The 18,994-nt window shown below is 45.2% G+C and overlaps 1 protein-coding gene across 1 annotated transcript in view; it reads right to left on the bottom strand.

Moving 5' to 3' along the window:
• The window catches only part of stil (STIL centriolar assembly protein), a 53,380-nt gene extending 38,695 nt beyond the window's left edge, over nt 1–14,685 (bottom strand). Inside the window, exons 1-6 of the mRNA XM_056276945.1 lie at nt 14,603–14,685; nt 14,421–14,501; nt 14,222–14,337; nt 13,307–13,494; nt 4,352–4,596; nt 3,993–4,076 (exon numbers count right to left, since the gene is read on the bottom strand). Of these exons, the coding sequence (XP_056132920.1) occupies nt 3,993–4,076; nt 4,352–4,596; nt 13,307–13,494; nt 14,222–14,337; nt 14,421–14,501; nt 14,603–14,685 (797 nt within the window). The remainder of the gene's footprint in view (nt 1–3,992; nt 4,077–4,351; nt 4,597–13,306; nt 13,495–14,221; nt 14,338–14,420; nt 14,502–14,602) is intronic.
• Between the last annotated feature and the right edge of the window lie 4,309 nt (nt 14,686–18,994).

The following is an 18,994-nucleotide window of genomic DNA, read 5'->3' as shown; positions in this document are numbered from 1 at the left end:
TTGCGATGTTTAGCAACGACAGTCGTTAGAGGTGTTAGTTCCGACTTCGTTAGTGCTCCTTTGAGGACAGCAACGTACACATTTTCGACAGGGAAGATAGATGGTTTGAAAGAGGGGTGAAGGAAGCCATCTATGCGAAACTGGAAAAACCATCCCTCAACAGAGGAGGAGGTCTGCGACACCACCTATCTCCCACTTACAATGCCGTCCTTTCATCTCTACCCAGGAGACTCAAGAAGCTTAGCCTCCAAGAACAACAGTCGGTCACTAACGGCTCCAACAACTCTCATGACCACTGAATGGAGCACTAACGAAGTCGAAACTAACACCTCCAACGACTGTCATTGCTAAACTTCGGAACATAAAAGAGCCATTGACATCAATAGCTCCGATAATGACTCCAAAGAGGCTAAATGTCTGAGTCTCATCACCAGCTAGTCAGACTAGCTTGGTCTAATCAGAAAGGCACGAACTGTCATGGAAAAGTTGGATGAGGCGAAACGTCTTCACGGACATATAACCAAGTCCAGTTGCAGTTGATTCAATTCCTTTGGACACATATATGTGTGCGTATAATATATGTGTATATACACTACCGTTCAAAAGTTTGGGATCACCCAAACAATTTTGTGTTTTCCATGAAAAGTCACACTTATTCACCACCATATGTTGTGAAATGAATAGAAAATAGAGTCAAGACATTGACAAGGTTAGAAATAATGATTTGTATTTGAAATAAGATTTTTTTTACATCAAACTTTGCTTTCGTCAAAGAATCCTCCATTTGCAGCAATTACAGCATTGCAGACCTTTGGCATTCTAGCTGTTAATTTGTTGAGGTAATCTGGAGAAATTGCACCCCACGCTTCCAGAAGCAGCTCCCACAAGTTGGATTGGTTGGATGGGCACTTCTTGCGTACCATACGGTCAAGCTGCTCCCACAACAGCTCAATGGGGTTCAGATCTGGTGACTGCGCTGGCCACTCCATTACCGATAGAATACCAGCTGCCTGCTTCTGCTCTAAATAGTTCTTGCACAATTTGGAGGTGTGTTTAGGGTCATTGTCCTGTTGTAGGATGAAATTGGCTCCAATCAAGCGCTGTCCACTGGGTATGGCATGGTGTTGCAAAATGGAGTGATAGCCTTCCTTATTCAGAATCCCTTTTACCCTGTACAAATCTCCCACCTTACCAGCACCAAAGCAACCCCAGACCATCACATTACCTCCACCATGCTTAACAGATGGCGTCAGGCATTCTTCCAGCATCTTTTCATTTGTTCTGCGTCTCACAAACGTTCTTCTTTGTGATCCAAACACCTCAAACTTGGATTCATCCGTCCACAACACTTTTTTCCAGTCTACCTCTGTCCAATGTCTGTGTTCTTTTGCCCATCTTAATCTTTTTCTTTTATTGGTCAGTCTCAGATATGGCTTTTTCTTTGCCACTCTGCCCTGAAGCCCAGAATCCCGCAGCCGCCTCTTCACTGTAGATGTTGACACTGGTGTTTTGCGGGTACTATTTAATGAAGATGCCAGTTGGGGACCTGTGAGGCGTCCGTTTCTCAAACTAGAGACTCTAATGTACTTATCTTCTTGCTCAGTTGTGCAATGCGGCCACCCACTTCTTTTTCTACTCTGGTTAGAGCCTGTTTGTGCTGTCCTCTGAAGGGAGTAGTACACACCGGTGCAGGAAATCTTCAATTTCTTAGCAATTTCTCGCATGGAATAGCCTTCATTTCTAAGAACAAGAATAGACTGTCGAGTTTCAGATGAAAGTTCTCTTTTTCTGGCCATTTTGAGCGTTTAATTGACCCCACAAATGTGATGCTCCAGAAACTCAATCTGCTCAAAGGAAGGTCAGTTTTGTAGCTTCTGTAACGAGCTAAACTGTTTTCAGATGTGTGAACATGATTGCACAAGGGTTTTCTAATCATCAATTAGCCTTCTGAGCCAATGAGCAAACACATTGTACCATTAGAACACTGGAGTGATAGTTGCTTGAAATGGGCCTCTATACACCTATGTAGATATTGCACCAAAAACCAGACATTTGCAGCTAGAATAGTCATTTACCACATTAGCAATGTATAGAGTGTATTTCTTTAAAGTTAAGACTAGTTTAAAGTTATCTTCATTGAACAGTACAGTGCTTTTCCTTCAAAAATATGGACATTTCAATGTGATCCCAAACTTTTGAACGGTAGTGTATATATATATGTGTGTGTGTGTGTGTATAGTATATATATATATATATATATATAAGTAGTGCACACACAGCATGCTCTCTGGCTGGTGGTGAAAGAGCACCTTTTTACCAGTACTGCCATACAGGAGCTTTTTCCAACACGGTTCAGAAAGAAGAACCGGGTTCTCCAAGTTTGTGACACCAAGTTGCAAGCCATTCCCCATGTCAACCTGTTTCCTCTAATCTAGCCCATCAACTTTATTTCTGACACCTCTGTTAACCAAGTCTTCACCAGCTCTGACGCACTTTGCTTCCATAGTTCAGCGGACTTCAAATCCTGTGCACAGGATTCTAGACAGCAACTGACAAAGCTCACTGCTCACCGGTTGTAAAAAGTTGTTGTAACTTACATACCATCTGTCACTGGTTGTAAAAAGTTGTAACTCACCAACCATCTGTCACTGGTTGTTAAAAGTTGTTGTAACTCACATTCCATGTCACTGGTTGTAAAAAGTTGCTGTAACTCACATACCATCTGTCATTGTCGTAAAAAGTTGTAACTCACATACCATCTGTCACTGGTTGTAAAAAGTTGTTGTAACTCACATACCATCTGTCACTGGTTGTAAAAAGTTGTTGTAACTCACATACCATCTGTCACTAGTTGTAAAAAGTTGCTGTAACTCACATATCATCTGTCACTGGTTGTAAAAAGTTGCTGTAACTCACATACCACCTGTCACTGGTTGTAAAAAGTTGTTGTAACTCACATACCATGTCACTGGTTGTAAAAAGTTGCTGTAACTCACAGACCATCTGTCACTGGTTGTAAAAAGTTGTTGTACCTCACATATCATCTGTCACTGGTTGTAAAAAGTTGCTGTAACTCACATACCATCTGTCACTGGTTGTAAAAAGTTGTTCTAACTCACATACCATGTCACTGGTTGTAAAAAGTTGCTGTAACTCACAGACCATCTGTCATTGGTTGTAACTCACATACCATCTGTCACTGGTTGTAAAAAGTTGCTGTAACTCACAGACCATCTGTCACTGGTTGTAAAAAGTTGCTGTAACTCACATACCATCTGTCACTGGTTGTAACATGTTGTTGTAACTCACATACCATCTGTCACTGGTTGTAACATGTTGTTGTAACTCACATACCATCTGTCACTGGTTGTAACATGTTGTTGTAACTCACATACCATCTGTCACTGGTTGTAACATGTTGTTGTAACTCACATACCATCTGTCACTGGTTGTAAAAAGTTGTTGTAACTCATTGTGAAATACTGCATTGCACTGTTGAACATGATTGGATAAAATTCATCGAAAACAAACAAAATGAAAGCACACTGAATGGCTGTCGCTTAGTGAAACTGTTTTTTTTTAACCGATAACATTTTATGAATTTTTTTCAACCGAGAACATTTTATGATTTTTTTTAAAACGGAGAACATTTTTTTTAATCTAAAACGACCGTAGGCTGGAAATCCGGCAGAGTGCTGGAAGCCCTGCATTCCAAGTGTATCTATCTGCAGCCTGCAGCTAGTACACACATGCCCCCACAGTGCAACACGTGTCCACATCAGTACAAGAAACGCCCTTGCCAGATCAACAAACGCCCACTTTACAGTACAAGAAATGCCCCCCCCCACTAAGGTGAAGTTTAGAAGATTAAGGTTCGGGCAAGTGATTGCAGTGGGTGTGTCTTGTACCAGTACTGCAGGCTGCAGCTGAACCCTTCTCCTGCATTCACAATGAATCTATCCATGCAAAATAAAATCAGCAGCTGTACTTACACGCCCACTAGTGGCAAGCTGGAGGCTTTGGGGTCAGACTCCAGGAGGAGGAGGAGCTTGCGGGTCTGGTCCATGGTCAGAAAGCTAAAAACATTTTGAAAATAAGCTATCATCAAAAGCATTCATTCAGATTAAAGAAATAAAGGCCCTGTTCTCCAACCTCTAAAGATTTACAATATGACAATAACAACATAACCTGCCCATGAAATCCTCAATTCTGCTTAAAAATTGACTTTTGGAGACAGAGGTCTTAGTTGTAGGAGCTCTTTAGCATCATGTTCTTTCACCTAGCTGTGTCTAACTATGGGTTCACTTTTCCTTTAAAACGAGCCATACTCCATCGACGTGCATCTCCTCACCCTCGCCGGCGATTGGCACTGTGTATGGGCTGAGCTAGGCTGGAAAGACCAGTTAGATTTCGGGCCAGAGCAGTGGGAATTATCGGGATGGCTCTGATAGGTTCCATGTCCAGGGTGGAGGCGATGGTGACCCCCGTCCAATACAGACAGAGAGACAGGCTGTCGGCTTGCTGAGACCAGCTGATCTGACCTTGGATACTCAGCAGCTTGGCCAAGTCCACGGGATTTCTACTGCCAATATCCTGCTGCAGTATCAGAGGACACACACACACACACACACACACACACACACACACACACACAGAAGTAGAAGACAGACAGACAGACAGACAGACAGACAGACAGATGGAGCAGTGAGTTGTGGAATGGATATCCTGTGTAATTATGAAATATCATAACTAGAACCAGTGAGTTTGAACTGTGTGAAAGCTTTGTGGGCTACTGAAAGCAGAATTGGAAGCTTGAACTTAGAAGCCATCACAACCTACAGGATATTTTCCCTCCTGAAACCAGTGGAATCAGAATCAGAATACTTTATTCATCCCCAAGGGGAAATTGGGTTCTATTACAGACACTCAGGCTCTAGTAACTAAAAACTAATAAGATACAAGATAAGAAAATAGAAACAAATAGAAATAAAAGATAAAATAAGACATAGAAATAAGAACAAAATATATCAACGTGAATGGTGCACAGAACATCCCATCTATACTGCACTACCACAGCGCAAAGAAACAACCATTCTGAGACAGAGATCTTTTTTATGTTGTCTTATAAAGCACTTTGTAACTTTGTTTTGAAAAGTGTTCTATAAATAAAGTTTTATTATTTTATTATTATTTAGTCTTTTCACATTTCTAGAAATGTGATACAAACAGTTGACAGATATGTAGACATCATGTCTGGTTGCTACAGCCTCTTAACATCAACGCTAGTATGTATAAGTTTCTATAAAGCATGTTGTGTCTGAGCAGAGGAAGCACACAGCAGAAGTCAGGTCACATGACTTACTCTGGCTGCTTGTTGGTCACATTGTCAGGTCACATGACTTACTCTGGCTGCTTGTTGGTCACGTTGTCAGGTCACATGACTTACTCTGGCTGCTTTTTGGTAGAGGCTAGTTCCCATCGATGCAGAGAACGGAAATGGAGTAGAGAACGGTCAACTGAGCATGCGTGAAATGCCTCTACCATGCCTCCACACGTCCCGTGTAGCATCCAGGCGCTAGGATTCTAGGAAGACCCACCCCTACTCTGCGTCTGATTAGTTAACTTTAACCCTAACCCCGCCCTAACCCTAACCTTAACCTACCCAAACAACGGAGTACTTGAGCATGCTCAGTTGACCGTTCTCTGCATCGGTGAGAACTAGCCTCTACCCTGCTTTTTGGTCACACTGCCAGGTCACATGACTTACTCTGGCTGGTTGTTGGTCACATTGTCAGGTCACGTGACTTACTCTGGCTGCTTGTTGGTCACATTGTCAGGTCACATGACTTACTCGGGCTGCTTTTTAGTCACGCTTTCAGGTCACATGACTTACTCTGGCTGCTTGTTGGTCACATTGTCAGGCCACATGACTTACTCTGCTCACATTCTCGGGTCACATGACTTACTCTGGCTGCTTGGTCACATTCTCAGGTAACATGACTTACTCTGGCTGTGGTCACATGCTCAGGTCACATGACTTACTCTGGTTGCTTGTTGGTCACATTCTCAGGTCACATGACTTACTCTGGCTGCTTGTTGGTCACATTGTCAGGTCACATGACTTACTCTGGCTGCTTGTTGGGCACATTGTCAGGTCACATGACTTACTCTGGCTGCTTGTTGGTCACATTGTCAGGCCACATGACTTACTTTGCTCACATTCTCAGGTCACATGACTTACTCTGGCTGCTTGTTGGGAACGGACATTATTGACCAAGTGGTGGAGGAATTGAAAGAGTCGGGTACGTTCGCTTTGCAGTTGGCTGAATCAGCGGATGTCAGTGGGGAAGCGCAGCTGATTGCGTTGGTGCGTTACAGACACTTTGGAGATGAAAGAGCACGTTCTGTTTTGCAAGAAACTCATGGGGAGAACTAGCGGACAGGATGTTTTTAACGTTACTGACCATTTGTTCTCTCAACATAAGCTGGATTGGAAGTCCTGCTCTTGTGTGTGCACAGATGGCACTGCGGCGATGAGCGGCAGAGTGAATGGTTTAATGGCCCACATCAAAAAGGTAAACCCTCATGTTACATGGATGCACTGCATGATTCACCGAGAAGCATCAGCTAGCAAGAGAATGATCCAGAGTTCCACCATGTTTTGAATGATGCCGTAAAAGTGATCAACTTCATACAGTCCAGGCCTTTGAATCATAGACTGTTTCAGTCACTTTGTCAAGACGGTGGGTCAGAACATGAACAGCTACTGCCTCACACCCATGTCTGGTGGTTATCCCGAGGGAAGACGTTACAGCAGCTGTTTGAGCTACGCAATGAAGTGAGGGAATTTCTGTCGGAGCACACGCACCCCCTTGTGGCTATGTTCGACGACGCTGACTGGGTAGCTCGGCCAGGATACCTCTCCGATATTTTCAGCAAACTCAACCAGCTGAAGCTCTCTCTTCAAAGTAAAGACCCACATGTTCTTAGCTTGTATGACAAAGTATGTGGATTCATGGAGAAGATCAAGCTCTGGCAGAGCAAATGTGAAGATGGGGACACAGGTTGTTTCCTGCTGCTGGACACATACATTGCCACTGGTGAATGTGACAGAGCTACAATTGTGAAAATAGTACACACACATTTATCCAAGCTCAAGAATGAGTTCAACTCCTACCTCCCTGATATTGTCAACAAGTCTTCCAAACTGGACTGGGTGCGTAATCAATTTGTGACGGACATGAACAGCAGCATTCCCGACAGACTGCAAGAAAACCTCATAGATGTGTCCTCAGATAGGAGCCTGAAGATGAGGTAATCAAGCACACCACTGATACAGTTCTGGTGTGTTGTGCAGAAGGAGTATCCTGAATTGGGGAAACATGCCCTGAATGAACTGTTGCCCTTTGGATCCACATACCTATGTGAGGTGACGTTCTCCGCCATGACCCACATCAAAACTAAACACAGGAACAGGTTCAACGTGGAGAATAACCTGGTCACAGCTGTTGCAACGATCTCCTCTAGACTAACAAAAATGATGAGTGAGAAACAGGCTCAAGTGTCCAATTGAGTGTCACATTAACTGGTGAGTTTGAGCCTTACGTTTTTTTAAAGTCTATAAACAATGGCTATTATAAGTAATATGATTAGTTATGATTGAATATGATTAAAGTGTCATATTAATTGTGGAGATTGAGGCTTATTTTTTATAAAAAGGTATAATTAAATTAATGATATATAGACTAAATAAAATACTGTTTATGTATATCTAAATTATATACATTAATGATATTGTGGCAGGATGAGAAAAACATAGGAGACGAAGGCGAGTTTGAACTTTATTCCTCAGCTCCAAAAACCAAACTGAAAAAGGAACAACCTTGCACCAGAGAGCCCGGGAATGTAAACCACGCCCCCAGCTCACAGCCCTGCTGGGTGAGGCATAGTCCCTAGTGTCCGCCACACAGCCCCCCCACGAACACCCAGAAGGGACTCCTGGAAAGAAAATCAGTTTCTCACTGGAGGCTTAAGCAGTCTGCCATAACGGCTGCACTGTCCCTCAGCCGAAACAGTAGGTGAAATACAGTCGAAAGCCGGCTGAGAAGCAGAACGCTGAACCCGTGAAGACACTGCCGGGGTCCTGGAAGGAGGGAGACCCCGATGGGGAACCTGGGAACACAACTCCGCCTGCCACCCTGTGCGCCGGTTTAAGCCTATCAAGCATGACACGCTCCCTACGCCCACCCATATCCAGCACAAAATCCTTAGGACCTGTCTCAAGAACCCGAAATGGGCCATCGTATGGGGGTTGGAGGGGCGAGCGGTGAGCATCATGCTGTACAAAAACAAAACGGGCCGACATGAGCTCCGCAGGCACGAACGACCGCGGAAAACAGTGGTGAAGGGGGCCTGGAAACCGAGTGCTGTCCGACAAAAAAGGATAAACGGCCGGACGGGGTCGAGAAGTGGAACTCCCAGGCAAAAATTCCCCAGGGAGGCGGAGCGGCTGACCGAGCACCAGCTCAGCGGGCGAAGCGTCGAGGTCCTCCTTAGGAGCTGAACGCAAACCGAGCATAACCCAAGGTAAACGGTACACTCAGTTACCATCCGAGAGCGCAGCGCTGCCTTGAGCGACCGGTGAAAACGTTCACATAGGCCGTTAGCCTGAGGGTGATACGCGGTAGTGCGGTGTACCTACACACCCAAGGATCGCGCAAGTGCCGACCAGAGCTCTGACACAAAATATTTTAATTAAATTGTCTCAGAGGAGAAAGTAAATATGGACAGCACAGACCTTTGACATTTTATTAATAGCTATTTGGTGTCCTGGACCATCTAGAGCAATGGTTCTCAAACTTTTTCTGTCATGCCCCCCTTTGGAGGAAGAAACATTTTCATGCCCCCCCTCCAACTAAATTGTGACAAAATGGGCCAAGTTTAACTTTAAATAACATTGACATCATGAACATTCCTTTCACTTTTCGTTCACTAATTTCTGTTGTGTCTTTGTAGATTTAGAGAAAGCATACGACAGGGTGCCGAGAGAGGAGGTGTAGTATTGTATCAGGAAGTCAAGAGTTGCAGAGAAATATGTATGAGTGGTGCAGGATATGTATGAGGGAAGTGTGACAATGGTGAGGTGTGCGGTTGGAATGACAGATGGGTTCAAGGTGGCGATGGGATTACATCAATGATCGGCTCTGAGCCCATTCTTGTTTGCAATGGTGATGGACAGGTTGACGGACAAGATCAGGCAGGAGTCTCCATGGACGATGATGTTCGCAGATGACATTGTGATCTGTAGCAAGAGTAGTGTGCAGGTGGAGGAGAGCCTGGAGAGGTGGAGGTATGCACTGGAGAGAAGAGGAATGAAAGTAAGTAGCAGCAAGACGGAATACCTATGTGTGAATGAGAGGGAGGACAGTGGAATGGTCAGGATGCAAGGAGTAGGAGTAGAGGTGACGAGGGCATATGAGTTTAAATACTTGGGGTCAACTGTCCAAAGTAACGGGGAGTGCAGTAGAGAGATGAAGAAGAGAGTGCAGGCAGGGTGGAGTGTGTGGAGAAGAGTGTCAGGAGTGATTTAGGACAAAAGGGTACCAGCAAGAGTTAAAGGGAAGATTTACAAGATGGTTGTGAGACCAGCTATGTTATATGCTTTGGAGAGAGTGGCACTGATGAAAAGACAGGAGGCGGAGCTGGAGGTGGCAGAGTTGAAGATCCTAAGACTTTCACTGGGAGTGACGAAGAAGGACAGGATTAGGAACGATTATATTAGAGGGACCACTCAAGTTGGACGGTTTGGAGACAAAGCAAGAGAGGCAACATTGAGATGGTTTGGACATGTGTGGAGGAGAGATGCTGGGTGTATTGGGAGAAGGATGCCGAATATGGAGCTGCCAGGGAAGAGGAAAAGAGGAAGGCCAAAGAGGAGGTTTATGGATGTGGTGAGGGAGGACATGCAGGTGGCTGGTGTGACAGAGGAAGACGCAGAAGACAGGAAGAAATGGAAATGGATGATCCGCTGTGGCGACCCCTAACGGGAGCAGCCGAAAATAGTAGTAATTTCTGTTGCGCAAATAACAAACGCAAGTTCCACTTCAACTTCATCACACTTCTTTTTGTGACATTTATCACTAGATTGCTCCATCAGTCTGTGTGCTTTTTCAAAAACACATAAAAACAAAATACATGTTTAAAATCACTTTCCTAGAACCATAACAATAAAGTTCAGTGTGTGCAGAAAAAGAACAAATGCAGATATTTGGGAAAAACGATGACCAAGTCAGTTTGTAAGAGCTCAAGTCTTATCACTGCATTAGTGCGGGGTAGCAGGCTTGATACTGCCACTCTCAAGTCATGCTCCATGTTGAGCTTAGATCTGTACTTTGTTTTAAGTGAGGCAGCAGCAGAAAAGCCCATCTCACAGAGGTAGGACGTGGCAAAGGGAAGCAGAATGCCCACAGTCCTCTGTCCTATGAGTGGATACTCCCTCTCCACACCAAGCCAGAATTCACTCAGTGTCTGAGCTGTAAAGCTCAGCCTCAGGGTTGAGTCAGATGTCATCTCCATGAACTGGTCCTCTTCAGCAGAGCTGAAATCAGCAGGTGCTGCTGCACTGAATGGATCTGTCACCCAGTCATTGTGAGCACTGTTGTTTGGGAAGTATATTTGAAAGATTCCTCTCAGGGAAGAGATGTGCGCCATAAGACATGAAATCACTGTGGTGGCTCCAGAATTACTGGTTTCAACAAATTCACTCAGATTCTCAAAGAAATCAGTATTTACTTGATCAAGTCGCCTGCCCCACATCTCAACCTTTTGAGTGAATGCACTGATCTTGTCTGCCAGGTGAGGAAGGTGCTTGTCTCTGCCTTGAAGCTGAAGATTTAATTCATTCAGCTTTCCGAATATATCGTTGAGATAGGCCAGTTTAATCAGCAATTGTCCATCACTAAACTTGCTTGCAACTTCATGCATACGCTGCTCCGCCAGAAACACCTGGATTTCCTCTCTGAGCTCAAAGACTCGCGACAACACTTTACCTCGTGACAGCCACCTAGCCTCACTGTGAAACAACACAGCTGAATGTTCAGCTCCCATCTCCTCACAAAGTGCAGAGAACAGCCGTGCTCTCAGGGGTCTTGTTTTGATGAAATTGACCACGCTAACAACATTGGTCAAAACCTGGTTTAGGTCAAGGCTAATCTGTCTTGATGCTACCGCTTCTCTGTGTATGACACAATGCGTCCATTGCGTATTTGGTGAGACCCTCTTGATTAGTGGCTGCAATCCCTTCGTTTTCCCTGCCATGGTCTGTGCACCATCCATGCAAATGCCTGCACAGTTCTCCCATTTCAGCCCATGTTCTGTCAGGGAACAGTCAAGAAGCCTGAAGAGCTCAACAGCTGTCACTCTACTTGGGCATACTTGCAAAACAGCAAATCCTCACACAGTGACTCTGACGTGACAAAGCGAACATAAGCAATAAGCAAGCAGTCTTTGGGCATCCGGGTTGCGTGGCGGTCTATTCCATTGCCTACCAACAAAGGGATTGTCGGATCGAATCCCTGCATTACCTCTAGGTTGGTCAGGCATCCTACAGACACAATTGGCCATGTCTGCAGGTGGGAAGCCGGATTTCGGTGTGTGTCCTGGTTGCTGCACTAGTGCCTCCTCCGGCGGTCGGGATGCCTGTTTTTTTGGGGAGGGGGGAACTGGGAGAATAGCGTGATCCTCCCATGCGCTACGTCCCCCTGGTGAAACTCCTCATTGTCAGGTGAAAAGAAGTGGCTGGCGACTCCACATGTATGGGAGGAGGCATGTGGTAGTCCGCAGCCCTCGCCGGATCGGCAGAGGGGGTGGAGCAGAGACCGGGACGGCTCAGAAGAGTGGGGTAATTAGCCAAGTACAATTGGGGAGGAAATGGGGGAAGAAAAATAAATAAATAAATAAAAACAAGCAGTCTTTATTGCTGTCAGTAGCCTCGTCCAATTGTAAGGTGAAACATTTGTCTTTCAGTTTTTCAGTGAGTTGTTCTTCAAGGTCATTTGAAATGTCGCATATACGTCTTGCAACTGTATCATTGGACAAAGGGACAGCCTTCAACTTTGTGGTGCTTGTCTCATCAAACGTAGTTGACACTATATCTACTGCCACGGGAAGTATGAGCTCCTCTGCTGTTGTGTGTGGTTTCTTGCACTGGGCAATTCTGTATGCGACTTTGTATGATGCCATTAGTGCTTTGTTGTTCACTGATGCAGCTTCTACAAAGCAATGTCCCTGTTGATGGTTTGCACCAAGTTTTCTCTAAAAGAACTCGAGGGGCATATTGACGTGACTGGGGTGTAATGTCTCCAAGTGTCTTCTTCATGTGTTTGGTCTCATACTACCAGCTGCCAGAGTTTTCAGACATAAAATACACACTGGTCTCTCCTCATCTCCCACCACATTCACTGTGAACCCAAGAGCAAGACAGGCTTCGTCATATTGTCTTAACTTGGTTTTTGGTTGATTACCATCAGCTAAGCACTTTGTCTTGTTTGTCTCGGAAGCATCGCCTGTCTGTCTTTTCGTCCCTGTCCAATACCTCTCCATTCTGTGAACCTACACACGCGCTGTCTCATGAAAGCACGTTTTGTTGACTGTTCCGCCATGAAAAAGATTCCGACATCAAAACAGTAGTTCCGCACTACATTCCCTTGGGTCATGTGTGCTCTCCCTGTCATGCCTCCACATACTTTGAGAAACGCTGATCTAGAAACTTCTTGCAACACTATGGACTTGGTTTAGACAGACACAATGAGGTAGGGTTGTCCCCTTACAGCATGTTTTCAGACTGAGATGGCTCATCAGAGGGAAAATGAAATTACTATGATGGCATTTGTGATAGCTAGGCCCTGCCCTGGCGGTCACCACAGGTCGTTAAATTATATATTATAAACAACTTTAATAGTTAAGATTATGTACGCTAGTGTATCTAATCTGTAATCTGTTTGATTCTTTAACATGGCCAAGACAAAGGGTATTTAAAGATCTACTAAATTTGCTTCTCAGCAGGTTAATGTCAGAAAAATTAAATACTGTTAACCACAAAGACACTTACAGTGCACTGGGTTTCCATAGCAACAGATACTGGCCCTGTCATGCATCCTAAAGTAAGGATCCACAAACCCAGATCAAGTAAATTCATTTCTGCCTCATTAGCCCAAATCCCTGCTTCCAAGATAAGAGATCCCTCATCATCAGAGCACTGCCAATCTGGTGACTGGTGAACAAGTGCGATCTTGGGGTCGTTTCATACCTTGAAAGAGGCCTGGAGGTCTGCCACAGATTGTACCGCAGCATCAGGGTCCATCTCCCTCTGTGTGACAAACACACAGGAAACCAGAACATCCCCTGGCACCAAAGCAGATGGTACCCGCTCAGGGGTCCCAGGTTGGTCCCGACCAGGGTCAAAGCGGTCCAGTGTCACAGTGACGCCTTCCTCATCTACAGAACAAGAGAGGAGTGTAGCTTCAGGACCCTCTGTTCAACACCTGGTTAGTGACAGGCAGGGTGGTTACACCCAACACCTGTGGAACAGTTATGACGCAAGTCTGTTAGGAATGCTTTCCTCTTTTTTCAGACCTTCTAAAAATGAAAACAAGCCAACAAAATGTTTATGATGGAATTTTTAATAACTGCAAACTAATAAAATGTTGATAAGTACGTGCACTTTGAAGATGCTTTGTATGTGCTTCTAAATGTCATATAACTAATAATTTAGGAAGAAATCCATTACAACCTGTTCATCAGAGATTAGTTAGACATGTCCGTCATTTACAATCTGGTTATTTAGGTTGCAGAAAAACAATCCAGTCAGGGTTGAACATGACCACCATGCTGGGGTTCTAGCTGCAACTGGTCAGTTAGTCTACACTTGGTATTAGATGCCCTGATCTACTCCAGAAATAATTAAAAATTAAAAAAACGGATAAAAGTTGCACTTCATATACCCCATTATTAAAAATGCAGTTTATAAGAATTAAAAATCCAGTTTTTAATTGTCACACGGAGTGACCAGATGAAAGCACGAGATAAAGTCTGGTTGTTTGGGAAACTGAATATACATGCTTTCAATTCACAAACAATGGTAACCAAACTCTGTATAATGGGGCCATTCAGCCATGGACCATCTCACTGTAATGCAAATATTAATTTTAAAAACAGATGTTACCTGCGTCCACCACAATAGATCCAACAAAGAAACAGCTGAACTTGGGCTTGTTGCTCTGCCGAGCGTGCCGATGAGCCAAGCGCAGCGTCTTCTCTGACAGAAGGAGTCTTGGGTTTCTGTTGAGAGAATTGCTGGTTGGTTCTAGCGGTGGGTGGGACGTGATTTTCAGGATAAAAGTTCAGGATAAAAGTTCATTTACCTGTAATAGCAGAGGTGGAGACTAAGTGCATCTCCTGTATGGGAGGTATCCCAGAGGGCAGACGTGGATTTGGGGAAAGTGCTTGGACTGACAGCGCTCCCCACAGGTCTTCACAGCAACAATGTACGTTAGAAACAAGGCTCCGTGAGAACTCAGAAATGTAAACAGGAATTTTGGCTTACCTGCTCAATGGCACATTCTCTGGCGTCATAACTTCGTCTACAACACGTACTGGCAGTCTTTGCAGGTTAATTTGGCAGCTCATTTTTCTAAGACTGATACTGAGAACATATAAAGCTTATTACCCTGCGAGTGAAGCTAAAGGTTAGCTAGATTACGCAAACGTAGTTAAGGAAACAAACTCATTTCAACTCTTGAAACGAAATTCTAGTATTCCGTGAAATCTTGTTTAATAAACCAGAACCACAAGCTAAGAATATAACCACAAGGATAATAATTTAAATTGGACATTTATCTCCGTTAACTAACACCGGCTAACAAGTTAAACGCGGATTGATTCTGGCGCCGTTTCCTGTTTCCAACGGCGGCGCATGAGAATAAGCCAATCGAATGCTCCGCTTCGCGTCTTCTGACCAATGGCGTATCTTGATTTGTTTGACGGGCCAAAAGACTTCCGGTGTTGCGCTTCCTGCTCTTGCCGGCTTTACGGTAATAGTTCTTTTCAGCAGTGCCCCAGCGTGGCGCTGCGCGTTCCGCCCGCTGCTGTAAAGCCGCTGCCCTGCGACGTCTGGCCGGGCTTTGTAAATCCCACCCTTGACGTTGGTTCCGGACACCACCTTTTTCTTTGTTTTGTTTTTTTACATCCGTCCACTATCCGAACCGCTGTCCTGCTCTCGGGGTGGCGGCGATTACCGTTACGTTTATCCGCCTTTCATAAACAAGTTGTACAATATTGGAAACTGTTGTGTAAACACAACTTTACCCCCCATGAGGTTCCAACCTGGAATGATAGATAATGGAATAATGGTGTATCCTGTTAAGGAAACATCTTTGTTTTTGGAAGAGTGGTGGAAGAAGGGTATTTGGTCCATTATGTTTCAGTTTATGACACACATCATGGACGACAGCGTTGTGTTTTAAATATAGCTCATCCTCCTCTGAGCAGGAGTATGACGTGGTAATAGCGTTAGAATCCAGAGGAGTTGAATCAAGTGCAACTGGACTTGGTATATTTCACGGATATACTATACCAAGTCCCGCTGCACTTGATTCAACTCCTTTGGATAACCACGACCTGGATGGATGAGAACATTCACAGACAGCATTTAGAATCTTGCTCAAGTTTCCAATTTCCAATTTTATGTACAAATTTATGTGTCGATTAATTGATTCTAAGACTGTAATTATAATGCTGTTAACGGAGCCTACACAAAGTGACTCCAGGTACTCCTCTTGTTTCTGGAAACATCGGAACAAATGTCTGTATAGCTTTTAATCATTGTGGACTTGTGAGCTGCTGTTTTAGCTATATTTTTGTGTTCTTGTCTTGTGTAGTATTTCTTTGTTGTTGTCTTTAACATGGACCTACCTTTGTGTCTGAATAAAGTAAGAAAAAAAGGTGCGATCCCTATACAACTCAAGATGATGGCCTCACAATGTCTTATTTACTCTTCTGTCAGCTCCACACTTCGCCCCTTAATGACTGACAGCTTAAAATTTGACGATAGAACCCGCTATAATTACTTTATCAGAAACTCGCTGTTGAAGATATGCTATCCTAACCCTTTAAGAAAGAATTATATCTTAGACATGTACTCAAATCTGAATGCCCATAAAATTAGAAAAAGATACATTTCATTCCCTACCCCCCCCCCCCAAGCCAAAGAGGTCCACTTCAAGATAATCAATTAAATTTACCCCTCCAGTGAATTTATGAGATTACAATTTAATTCTTGTCAATTTTGCAAGGCAGACATAGGAACAGCGGATCCTTTATTTTTCCACTGTAATATTGCTTTTGAAGCGTTTCGATCCATTGAAAGGTCTGGACCACGTATCTCAGTTGAAACAGTCAGGTTTATTGCCCTTTTTGTTTACAGGCACGACCCGCACTAGCTGCTTGCCGCGCAGTGTCCAATCATAAGACCCCTCTCACTTCCGCCAAACACCACCTTAAAAAACCCTAATAAGCCCACCCTTTAAAGAAAACATTCGTCCCCGAATGTGAAAATCTCTGTGCAGCAACCCGCACTGATGGCTCTGGTAATCTCGAACACACCTGGCCCCTCGAACCTAGACAGAGATAGCCAAAGACATGGGAGAGTGGGAAAGAAATCTGCATGGATTTTTTTTGGGTCTCTCTCTGGAACTCTTTTCTTTGTCTTCAAATCTCAGTTTCTTTAGCTATTCTTGAACAACAGTAGCACTGGGCTGAGTGACGTTGTCTTCTCATTTTCCTTCTCCACACTGACCCCTGCTGGCAGTTCGCCCTCTTCATCCATTTCCATCCACGAAGGTGCCTCTGACTCTGCTCCGTCACAAGCTGCCATCACCCCTGCCCCAAGGTCCAGCTGGGTGTCAACCGCCGTGGTATAGGGCCCTGGTGGGATGGATTCTGGATCTTGGCAGTTCCAGTCATCTCTAGGGACTGGGTCCACCCCTTGATTATGCTCTGACTCAACTTCCATCTCTCCTCCTCTGTATGGGGTTAGACAGTCTTGGTGAACCACCACTTTCTTCCGCCGTTGTATCACGTAGGTTGTATCACGTAGGTTGTATCACTCTACCATCCTCTCACTTTGGGGGTGTAAAGCCATTGTGCTTGTCTTCTTGACGTGAGACGGCACATTGACTCTCAAAATTGTGACCCTGGTCTCTATGGATTTCGTCAGGTATACCAAACCTTGTGAAGAACCCATTGACCAAGACTTCAGCTACTGTGGTTGCTTCCTGATTTGGAATGGCATAGCTCTCCGGCCAGTTTAAGAAGTAATCCATGGCAACCAAGGTATACCAGTTCCCCTTTTCTGAGAGAGGCAGGGGGCCAAGAATGTCGATGGCCACTCTTTCCATCCGGTCCCCCACATTATACTACTGCATCTCGGCATCTCAGCATCTCGGGGTGCCGTGGTGGGCTCTTTCTGGCGGCACATGCATGACATCTCTGGCACCAGCTGTCTACATCACTTCGCAGCCTAATCCAGAAGAACCTCTGTCTTACGCGTGCCAGGGTTTTGTTGGCTCCAAAGTGCCCTGCAATGGGTAGGTCGTGAGCTAGCCTGAGTACCTCCTGTCTGAGGCCTTTTGGTGCTACCAGTTGCCACACCACCCTGCCTCCATTGGGCAACTCCCATTTGCGGTACAGTATGCCTTCTTTCACTTCCAGGCAGTCCCACATGGCCCACAAACTCTTCACCAGCTTGCCCTGCGGAGCCACCTCACACCCGGGTGGACATTCTCCATTGAGCTTCCACCGCAATACAGGTGCGATTTCACTGTCATCAGCCTGCATCTGACATAGGTCTTTCGGTGTTAAAGTCTCTAACTCCATAGGGACCCCTTCCACAGCCCGCAGTATGTGATACTCCTCCTGTCTCTTTCCCTCTCTCTTTTCTGGCATCTCTTCCTCTCTCTTTTCCTTTCTCTCTCCCTGGCTCTCTTCCTGCATCTCTTCCTGTCTCTTTCCCCAGCTCTTGCAGTGCCAGCAGTTGGTCTTGAGACATGGGCGGCGGGAAAGGGCATCTGCATTTTCATGAAACCTCCCAACTCTGTGCTGGATCTGGAACTGATATTGGCTGAGCTGTTCCAGCCACCGAGCGAGCTGACCCTCAGGGTGTTTGAAGTTGGTCAGCCACTGTAGGGAGGCGTGATCTATCCTGACTATGAATGCCTGGCCATACAGGTAGGGGTGGAAATGTTCTGTAGCCTTCAGCACTGCTAACAGTTCACACCTCATCACACAGTAATTTCGCTCCGACTGGTTAAGGGCTTGGCTGTAGAATGCCACCACCTGCTCCCTGCCCCCTGTCACCTGTGAGAGTACTGCCCCCATTCCCTTGTCACTGGCATCCGTATCCAGTATGAAGGGACAGTCTGGTAAGGCTAAGACTGGGGAGGTGACCAAGGCTTCCTTCAGTGCCACCAATGCCTGATCGCACTCTTATGTCCACTGGAACAGTGGAATAGTGTTTGGCGCTGGAAAAGCGGACACTTCTGAGCTTTAGGTTTGCCTGCCGCAGTCTACCTAGAACATCTCTCAAGTTTGCAAGTTCCTGTTCAAAGGTGGGGGCGTGGATCAACAATTCATCCAAGTAGATTAGGCAAGCAGATGAAGGTAGACCCTCAAGTATCATCTCCATCAACCTCTCGAAGGTTGCGGGGGCATTACAGAGGCCGAAGGCCGTTACTGTAAATTCTCAGAGCCCCTGTCCCAATGAGAAGGCTGTTTTCTCCCTCAATTCGTTGTCTAGCTGTACCTGCCAGTACCCGCTTCTCTGGTCAAGTGTAGAGAACCAACATGACCTGGCCAGGTTGTCCAGGGCATCATCCACACGGGGTATGGGTGTGCATCCTTTATGGTGACCTCGTTGAGTTTGCGAAGGTCCACCCAGAAC

Source organism: Lampris incognitus, chromosome 3 (assembly GCF_029633865.1).
Source record: "Lampris incognitus isolate fLamInc1 chromosome 3, fLamInc1.hap2, whole genome shotgun sequence".
NCBI classification, from domain to species: domain Eukaryota; kingdom Metazoa; phylum Chordata; class Actinopteri; order Lampriformes; family Lampridae; genus Lampris; species Lampris incognitus.
Note: the sequence above shows the minus strand (reverse complement) of the source record. Positions and strands in the feature narration are given on the sequence as shown.